This window comes from Suricata suricatta, chromosome 2 (genome assembly GCF_006229205.1).
Source record: "Suricata suricatta isolate VVHF042 chromosome 2, meerkat_22Aug2017_6uvM2_HiC, whole genome shotgun sequence".
Classification (NCBI taxonomy): domain Eukaryota; kingdom Metazoa; phylum Chordata; class Mammalia; order Carnivora; family Herpestidae; genus Suricata; species Suricata suricatta.
Window position 1 is genome coordinate 64569796 of NC_043701.1, and position 9488 is coordinate 64579283.

General features: G+C 40.5%; 1 protein-coding gene across 1 annotated transcript in view; it reads left to right on the top strand.

Annotated features, from left to right (window-relative positions):
• Window positions 1–7697: 7697 nt before the first annotated feature.
• The window catches only part of SLC26A5 (solute carrier family 26 member 5), a 27142-nt gene continuing 25351 nt past the window's right edge, over window positions 7698–9488 (top strand). Inside the window, exon 1 of the mRNA XM_029918787.1 lies at window positions 7698–7849. Within this exon, the coding sequence (XP_029774647.1) occupies window positions 7698–7849 (152 nt within the window). The remainder of the gene's footprint in view (window positions 7850–9488) is intronic.

A 9488-nucleotide genomic window follows, 5' to 3' on the forward strand; every position in this document is an offset into this window, starting at 1 on the left:
TAGAAACATTTTCTAATTTATTCCTCTCAGATCTATTTTGAAGTTTTATTCTTTTGATGTTATAGCTGAAGAATCTGAAGGAATCATGAAATTTATTTCTGAACACAGGAAACTTTTGTAGCTAATAATTACTCTGGGACAGCAAGCCTAAGCCAGGACTTATGGTCACTCCACTTAGAGAAGTCAAATAGCATGCTAGATGTCCTATCATAATGGCAGAATCAGAACTGGAACTTGGTCTGTGTGACTCCACAGCCTTTCCTCCTCCTGCCATTTACACATAAGCAAATGAAGGCACAGGAAATGTATGTATCCCCCAAAAACACACATGGCTAAGTGCCACTTACAGCCTCCAAGCATAGTCCTTCTGAATCCAAAGTCTACCAGATACTGCACCTCTGGATAGAAATCCAATAATCCTTTGGCAGAAGAATTTAAGAAGAGGGGATAAAAATAAAGAGGGAAAGGAGGGGCAGAGCCCCAGGCTAAGTACACTGGCCATCTTAGCCCCCACCACTCACGTACACCAAGAGAACATTCAGTCAACAAACATCTGGGAGCCTGCTGCATGCTGGGTATTTGAGAGACAGTGGTCCTGGCCTCACAGAGCTTACAGTCCACATTCAGGACCAGCTTGCATAGAGTTTAAAGTCTTTGGCTCTCCTTACGTGTTGGCCACCACAGTTAGTCTCTGACTGTTAAGAAGGAGAAGCAGATACTCTATACTGGTTATGCTAAGAGTCTCAGAAGTACAGAGAGAAGGGGGTGCCTGGGTGGCTCAGTCGGTTAAGCCTCCGGCTTCGGCTCAGGTCAGATCTCACGTTTGTGGGTTCGAGCCCCGCGTCGGGCTCTGTGCTAACAGCTAGCTCAGAGCCTGGAGCCTGCTTCCAGTTCTGTGTCTCCTCCTCTCTCTGCCCCTCCCCCTCTCATGCTCTGTCTCTCTCTGTATTAAAAATAAATAAAACATTTAAAAAAAAAGTACAGAGAAGGAAGCAGCATTTTCAAACTGTTTTCAGAAAAGGACTGATAAAGTCATAAGTGAACATTTTTTTTCTGGACTGTAAGTCATGAAGCCTTTTTTATATGATATGTCCATTATAGAAAAGTTTATGCCCTGAGAAGTGTAGAAAATTTTCACAATATTTGTTTTTGTTGGTTGTTGATGCTGATGCCCATTGAGAAATTATATCGGAAGATATAATGAGTTTGGGTATGTGCTTGCATACTTGGAATGAAAAGGACAACCTAAGGATTAGAACTGATTAGCTTAATTATTATGTCATTAATTATATAGAGTTATGTAAGTTGAGTTCTTTGAATAGATGGCTACCCTAAGACTGTGTCTCTTCTGATGCCTCCAGGCCACAGTAAAGAATACTTTCACACTATAAGAAAGGCATTATTGAGTTGGGGAGGGGGAGGGGTGGAGTAGAAGTTGTTTTAGTTTCAGACAACTGAATCCATTCTAGCTAAATCCACAGAGATTTAATTGAACAAACTTGCCAAATACAGTTCTTAGAATGTTGTCACTGGAAATATTTAAGAATGAGGGCACTAAGACTCAAGAGAGGCAAATTGTTTTTCTGTATTCATTCAAAACAAGCATTTTTGAGCCCTAAGTAGCCATCACTGAACAGAAATCAACAGTGTTGGGCTTCTGCCTACAACCTCGTTTCCCACCAGATTCACCAGTCTCCCTCCATGAGCTTGAAACAATACACATTCCAGAATTACTAAATCAGAGTCTCTAATGGACCTAGAAATCTGTGGCTTCAAGCTCCCTAGGAGATTCAGACATACTTCCAAGTATGGAATCTCCTGGTCTGGTTGGCTCTGTCACAACAGTATTGAATGGCTCAGATGCTTGATACAGAACTAAAGCTGGAACTGACCCTGACCTCCATTTTGGAGCATCTTCCACAAAACAATAGTGAATCTCCATTATCGGCAAGCAACTAATTCTTGTTTTTGTTTGAAATGAATAATGTTGCCCCTGTTTTGTTATAGTTTGTATTTATAAACATCTGTGCCTCTTAAATTTGATGAAGACTGAACAGGAAGTAAGGTTTGTGTTTTGAGAATATTTCTGGAAATGTCACCCCTACATGAGTATAGATGGGTCTGTTTTCTCACCTACAAAGGGAAGGAGTTAAGTTGGATCATCTTCAAGAACTTTCAGATCTAGAAATCTATGATGAAAGGTGTTCTAAACTATTTTTAAATCCCTTCTTTCATAGTTGTGGAAAATGGGATTTGAACCTAGGTCATTTTGCTTTTCTGTCAAAATATTGTTGAAGGGCCTACCAGAAGGTTTGTCCCTTTAGACCATCTTAGAAGTCACTTTTCTCTTGTGAGGGTTTGTGTAGTTTTACAGCTTGGTGATGTATATTTCTATCAGCACACTGGGAGCTCATTGTCTGTCAGATAAGGGTCTGGTCATTTGATCGCCTCATGTTGGTTCATTGGTTTCTTCACCACTCTTCTTCCGATAAGGGGGCTATTGATAGCCTTCATGGCTTTAATTATTTAATCGTTATTGATGAGCATTAAAAGTTTCCCAAAAGGACAGCCTTTCTTTATAACAGCCTCTTCTCCTGTCCTGTCCTTACCCTTCCTAGCACTCCTTTCCTTTCTCAGGTAAGAAAAAACTGGCAAAAAGGTATCTCTAGGAGACCTACTCTCTAGCCTACTCTCTAACACCTCAAAAATATTTGAGAATCCCCTCTTGTCTCTGTTCTTCCTAACCTACAGAATGTTACAGTTGCCACATTTAGCAAAGAAAATATAAGATATCCAGTTAAACTTGAGATAAAGAATAAAAGTATAATATAAGTATGCTCTAGGCAATATTTGGAACATACTTAACTAAAAAAATTTGTTGCTCGTCTGACATTGAAATTTAACTAAATATCCTATATTTTATTTGGCACACCTATCAAGAGTCATACTCCTCCATCTAATGTTTCGAGATCTAACTTCCATGGAGGTTTACTCCTAATTTAAACCCTGAAATGCTTGTAACAAATAAGACTGTATTTGCATGAAATTTAGCAGGTATTGCACAGTCCGCCTACACAAAACTCCCTCCTGTTTTGAGACTAGAAGAATAGAAACAAGACTTTGCTTAAAAAACCATTGGGAGAGGGCACCTGGGTGGCTCAGTCGGTTGAGCGTCCAGCTTCGGCTCAGGTCATGATCTCACAGTTTGTGGGTTCGAGCCCCGCGTCAGGCTGTATGCTGACAGCTAGCTCAGAGCCTGGAGCCTGCTTCAGTGACCCTCCCCTGCTCACACTGTCTCTCACAAATAAATAAAAAGCATAAAAATTTTTTTAAAAACCTGTGGGAGATATTTTTGTTTTGTAATTTTTTATTGAATCTTCCAAAGACACCCATGAGCAAAAACAGTAATACAATGCCTTGCACACAACTTATGTACACCCTTTTCAGTCTTTTTGTTTGTTTGGATGTGGGTGTTTATATTGGCATTCCGTAAATTGGTGGTTTGAACTTCAGCTGTGCATTAGCGTCACCTGGAGAGCTTTTTAAGTTCTCAGTCCCTGCCTACCTCCTGGACCAATTAAATCAGAATGCCTGGCAGTAGAGTCGGACATCAGTAACTGTCCGGGGGATTCCAGTGAGCAGTCAGGGTTGAGAACCAATTCCCTAACTGGAAATGGCAAATTCAAGGAAGTATTTTTCCTGCTACATCATGTCCTAATATATCAAATTCATCTCCAAAATTATTTCATACACTTTTCAGTAAGTATAGTATATTATACCATGTTATATTATGTTATGTTGGATCTTATGGCATAGCATACATTGTATTATAAAGATTACTTCTGAAAACACTTTGGTTTTAATTACTTCACTGATTCATTTTTAATCTCCTAAAAGTATATAATTGGCTTTTGTTTCCAAATATTTCTTTGTGATCTTCTTATGTCTTTTTCATATGTATTTCCCTGTGTCTCTCAGACTTTAAACCAGTGGTTCTTTACTCATTAAAATCATCTTAGGATGCTTTTTTAAGAAAAATAATGCTTCAGTCCCCTTCCTGGAGGCTCTGCTCTGATTGGTCTTCTGTAGAGCCCAGGATTCCTTGTCTTTTTTATTTTTTTTTTTTTTACTGTTTTCATTTATTTTAGAGAGAGAGAGACAGCATGAACAGGGGAGGGTCAGAGAGAGAGGGAGACACAGAATCTGAAGACAGGCTCCAGGCTCTGAGCTAGTTGTCAGCACAGAGCCCGACGTGGGGCTCAAACCCAAAAACTGTGAGATCATGACCTGAGCCGAAGCTGGACGCTCAACCAACCGAGCCAATCCAGGCGCCCCTCCTTGTCTTTTTTTAAAAGCACCTGAAATGATTCTGAGTTTAGGCATAGTTGAAAGACAGTATTTTTTTCATATGTCAAATACCTACCTAGCTAATCACCTGAATCTTTTGGGAAGCTTTTAAAACACACATGTAATTGCTCTCCTTAATAAAGTAGAAGGAATTTTAAGATTCCAGGAGCAGGAGAAATGAGGCATTGACAAATGGTAATGGATGGAATGAGGAGTCCTGTCAGGGATAGTAGCCAAAGTAAGGATAAGAGTATCTAATAACTTAGAAATATTTTATTTTCTCTTCTGTATTTCAGTGTATACCTATTCTGTTTCTCTGAAATCTTCAGAGAAGGCCGTCACACATGCCCACACCCACACATAGTGAACATCCATTGTCCAGCCCCCATGCATGGAAATCCTAACTCAGGAGGTTCAGAGTGAGGTCCTGACATCAGTACGTTTCGCTTTCCCCCAACCCTGTGGTGAGTGGCTCTGTTTGGTCCCGCTAATTGTGCATGATGCAACAGCCTTAGACACGATCATCACTGTTCATTCCATTGACATCTGGGCAAATTGATTTTGGGGAACAGTAAAATCAATGGTAAGACTGGGTTTCTGCAACAGGGGGAAAGAGCCTGATTCTTATTAGACCTCCCTTGGATCTACCTGGTCTTTTGAGTGGCTCTATGAAGGAAGGTATAATCTTTCTGAAATAGGACAGAAGACCAAGGAGGAGGTATACAGAAAAATAATAATAATAATACACTTTAGGGCAGTCTTAATCTTCTGTAATGTGAAATAACAGAGAGGAAACATGACCTGCATTATCAGGAGTCATGAGCACCAATCCAAAGATCTTCATTCATCAAATACTGAGCACCTGCTAAAACGGACGAAATCGCTTCTCGGCCTTTTGGCTAAGATCAGTTGTAAAACAGGGACTGAACTAGACCCTAGACATTAAGGGTATGGTATGGCCTCGGGAATTACAATCTAGGAGAGACCAATAATTATCATCAATGAGAGAAAAGTGGAAAATTACACAAAGTAGTGAGTATTGACCCAGTCTGTGAGGCTTCAGCAGTTAAGGGAAATTTCAGAGAAGCAGAGGACAAAACAAGGCTTTTGAAAGCTTTGATGATAAAGGCGTAGGGGAAATGGGAGGAGAGTGAGGGGGAGAAAATGGCATTTCTTACCAAAGTGAATGGAACTCTGTGCACAGGCACAAAGGCTTAAAGTAGCGTGGTGTGTTGTGTGAATTAAAACTGGTTCTATAACACCGTCATGTCATGTTGTGGAAGAGGTGGGGCAGGTGGAAGGCAGAATGGTTGCCCTGATCCAGGTCAGACTCCACTCACACACATTAGTCAGGTCGTTCTGGGATATTATGGGTTCTGAGAGTCGCCATAAAAAGTTAAATGAGAGATGGCCAACCGGCCTTGCTAGCCTAAAGCAAAAGACGTATGATCTTTATTTGTTAGTTTCTGCTGCAAAATCCTCTTTCTCCAGACTAATCTGTTCATATCATCTGTATTGCTACTTGATTACATTTGTTGTTAGGTTTCCTTTCGATTCTAGACTCTGGAATTTTTAACCTCCTTGGACATAGGCATTTGTTTTTGCATGATGTTTTGTGGGTGATCCCATGAGCCTGAGTTCAGGGTGAACTGTCATTTCAGTTTGGTGAGAAGCATTTCATCACGTAGGAGTTGTATTGACCAATATTGGTAATTCCCCCCCTCCTGTTGTTACCCCGTGGACACCTGACCGTTAACTTATGCTAACTCCCATCTCCTCTGCTGTTAACTTCCTTCACTTGGGACCATTGGCTTTCCTTGTTGTTGTTGTCGCTGTTGTTGTGCACTTAATTTTCCATTATAAGTTGTGTAGTTCCAATACAAAGAATCATGTAATAAACACCCATTTACTTATTGTGAGGTATAATCAAATCTAAATGTTTTGCTCTATTTGTATCAAATAGAGCAAATTTGTACCATTGTAGATATGGTTAGTCAAAGCTCTGTCTCTTCGGAGTCTGACTCACCTTCTCTCCAAAGGAAACACCATTCTGGTCTTAGGTTTTAACATTGTCATTCATGGATTTATACATTTACTACGTCTGTGTGTCCAAAAACAGCATGCAGTATTGCTTTGTACTTTTTAAACTTTTGTTTATATTATTGCACCCCTGAGATATCTATCTGTGCCTTGCATTTTTATTGAAAATTAAGTTTTTGAGATGTACTGATGATGACCCAAATAGATTTAGTTCACTTTTTAAAACTACTTCATAGCATTCAATTATGACTATACCAAAATTTATTTTGTATTGCATACTGGTAAACATTTGTATTTTTTCCAATTTTTCAATGTCATAAAACTGCAGCAAACATCCGTGTACATATTTCCATATGCACAGATATATTGGGGATATATATATATATATATATATATATATATATATATATATATATATATCTCAACCATCATAATTGTCTCACACGTGACAACATAATACCTTTAATACAGTATTATAATGGAGTGCCTGGGTGGCTCAGTCCGTTGAGTGCCCAACTTTGGCTCAGGTCATGATCTCATGCCTTGTGAGTTTGAGCCCGGCATCGGGCTCTGTGCTGACAGCTTGGAGCCTGGAGCCTGTTTCAGATTCTCTGTCTCCTTCTCTCTCTGCCCCTCTCCCGCTCACACTCTGTCTCTCTCTCTCTCTCTCTCTCTCTCTCTCTCTCAAAAATAAATAAAACTAAAAAATTATTTAAGACAGTATTAAAATGATACACTGATGTTTTCAACTTGTAACTTTTCACAGAAATTTCCCTCATGGAGATAAGCCTCAGTTCTGAACCATAGAATAATTTAAGGAGTAATCAAATGAGAGTACAGAAATGGGGAGGAGGATAATACACCTTCAAAGAAACTTGAGTTCAGTTTAAGCACCAATCTTGCCCCTTTTTCCGTTTCCTTGACATGTAAATGGTAGACTCAGCTGGATCATTCTCCCCCTCATACGAACTGAGAGCCAGCTGCAGTATTTAGCCACTGAATTCAATGTGAGCTGTTGTTAGAAGGATACACAGTACCAGTTATTGCTGTGGAAGGGAAGAGGTCTCCTATGTTTTTGTGGTGATTTTAACTTCATTCATTTACTAGCGGTTGCTAGATACTCAGCCCTGTGTTAGGGGCTCTGGGTTGTCCAAAGATGAAGTCTTCAGAAGAACTTGCAATCCCATGAGTTAGAGATACTTAGGAACCATCATTGGAAGGATTTTGGCATCTGAAATAGACTATTTTCTCCCTTAGTGACACTCAGGAAATGCTTGTCTCCTGCTGTTGATGAATAATTTTGGAGTACTATGGATCATGCTGAGGAAAATGAAATCCTTGCAGCAAGCCAGAGGTACTGTGTGGAAAGGCCTATCTTCAGCCATCTGGTCCTCCAGGAACGACTTCACAAGAAGGACAAGGTTTCGGATTCCGTCGGGGATAAGCTGAAACAGGCATTCACGTATGTTGTGTTTTAACTTATTTCCTTTATCCCATCATTATGAGAGAAGCCAGGCCAAATGTATAAAGACAATCTGGTGCAGTGGAGAGAAGACAAAAGATGAGCACTCAGGATTTGGAGAACTGTCCACATGGTTCATTCAGGGATAGTACTTGATGGAACCCAGGCTTCCTTATGTATTTCACCATATTTAGCAAATTCTGATTATGCTTGCATCTGTTTAATGGTTTATTTAAACACACCGATTTCCCATACTCCAGCACCTTCAACACATCCACATCTTGCCTTCAACTCTCAGGAATATTCCAAACTCCTCTTTTTTTCCACCCCGACTTCGACTCCTTTTCACAACATCCTGAATCTAAGTCCCAACTTAGGCTGTCAAGGACAGCGTCCTACCACTCTTTGTTTTGGAGACACTTTCACAGCCATGTTGCTGGCCTGGGAACGGTAATATATGTGTGCCTCTCGATAGCTTCCAAGCTGTGAAACCAAACCATTCTGGACACTTGGGACCACACCTCTGTGCTCTGTGTTCATGTAAGCTTCACAGGGACCCTCTGCTCTAGGTATGACCATCAGGAGAGTTTTAAAATGTACTGACTGTCTGAGTTTTAATCCCAACCACCTACCAGCTGTGTGCTTCAGTTTCCTGCTCTGTAAAATGGGGATAATATAGGACTTACATCATAGAGTTACTGGGGGTTAAAATATGCTAAGACATGCAAAGTGTAAGGCTCATGGCAAGCACTACATAAGCAGAGCTATTATTCATGCCTTCATGTTCTAAACAAGCAGCCTGGCATCTAATCTAGTTTGTTTCACTCAAACTCATGACTCTTGTCACAGTTACCCCACATTTGCTTCCAGTGTCTCTCTTCACCTGATAATCAGATGCTTTGACCACTAAAGACATTATATAAAGTACCGTGGATGCTGTAAGAGTGCAGTGTACTTTGAATGGAATAGATTGCTTCCTTGTCACCCAGAGGACTTGGGGCTGCCAGAGGATGGAACTCCTCTGCACATGTTCTTATTCAGTGATGTCTTTGATGATTGGCATAGAGTGGGAAGAGGACTGGCCATGGCCCAGAATATAGTCTATTTATCAAAATCAATTGAACCATGTAGAGATTAAATGTGCCGGAGTACAGCTCCTGCAGGTCTAGGGGTCCCCTGAAGGATGACGGTGCAGGCCAAAGAGAAAGTGGGAGAGCCTTGCGTTTTCGTTCTGATCCCAGACAAGCACCGCTGCCCATCTGGCAGGCGTCTCCATCTTGTCTGGTTCTCAAGGTTTATTTATGGCAAAAGGTACAAGGACAAGAAAGGGCAGTAAATGATTTCCAATGGTTAAGTTTTACAATTTTAGCCACAGGCACTCATGGTGTCATAGATATTTTTACAAAACCTCAGGTCTAGCCTCAAGGAAGCATCTTTTAACCAAGAGGCAAACAGCAGCCTTTAGTAAAGGTCAGTTTTTTATGAGTAAGGATCATTAGGCCATTTATAACTCTAAGAGAAAGTTCCCAGAAAAACAAGTTCTCAGGAGATATGCTTGCTCTCATAGTCCCAAAGATGATGGATACGTTTTATCGCAGTAGTGACTATCACAAAGGCATTCAGGCCCAGAAGGTATTCA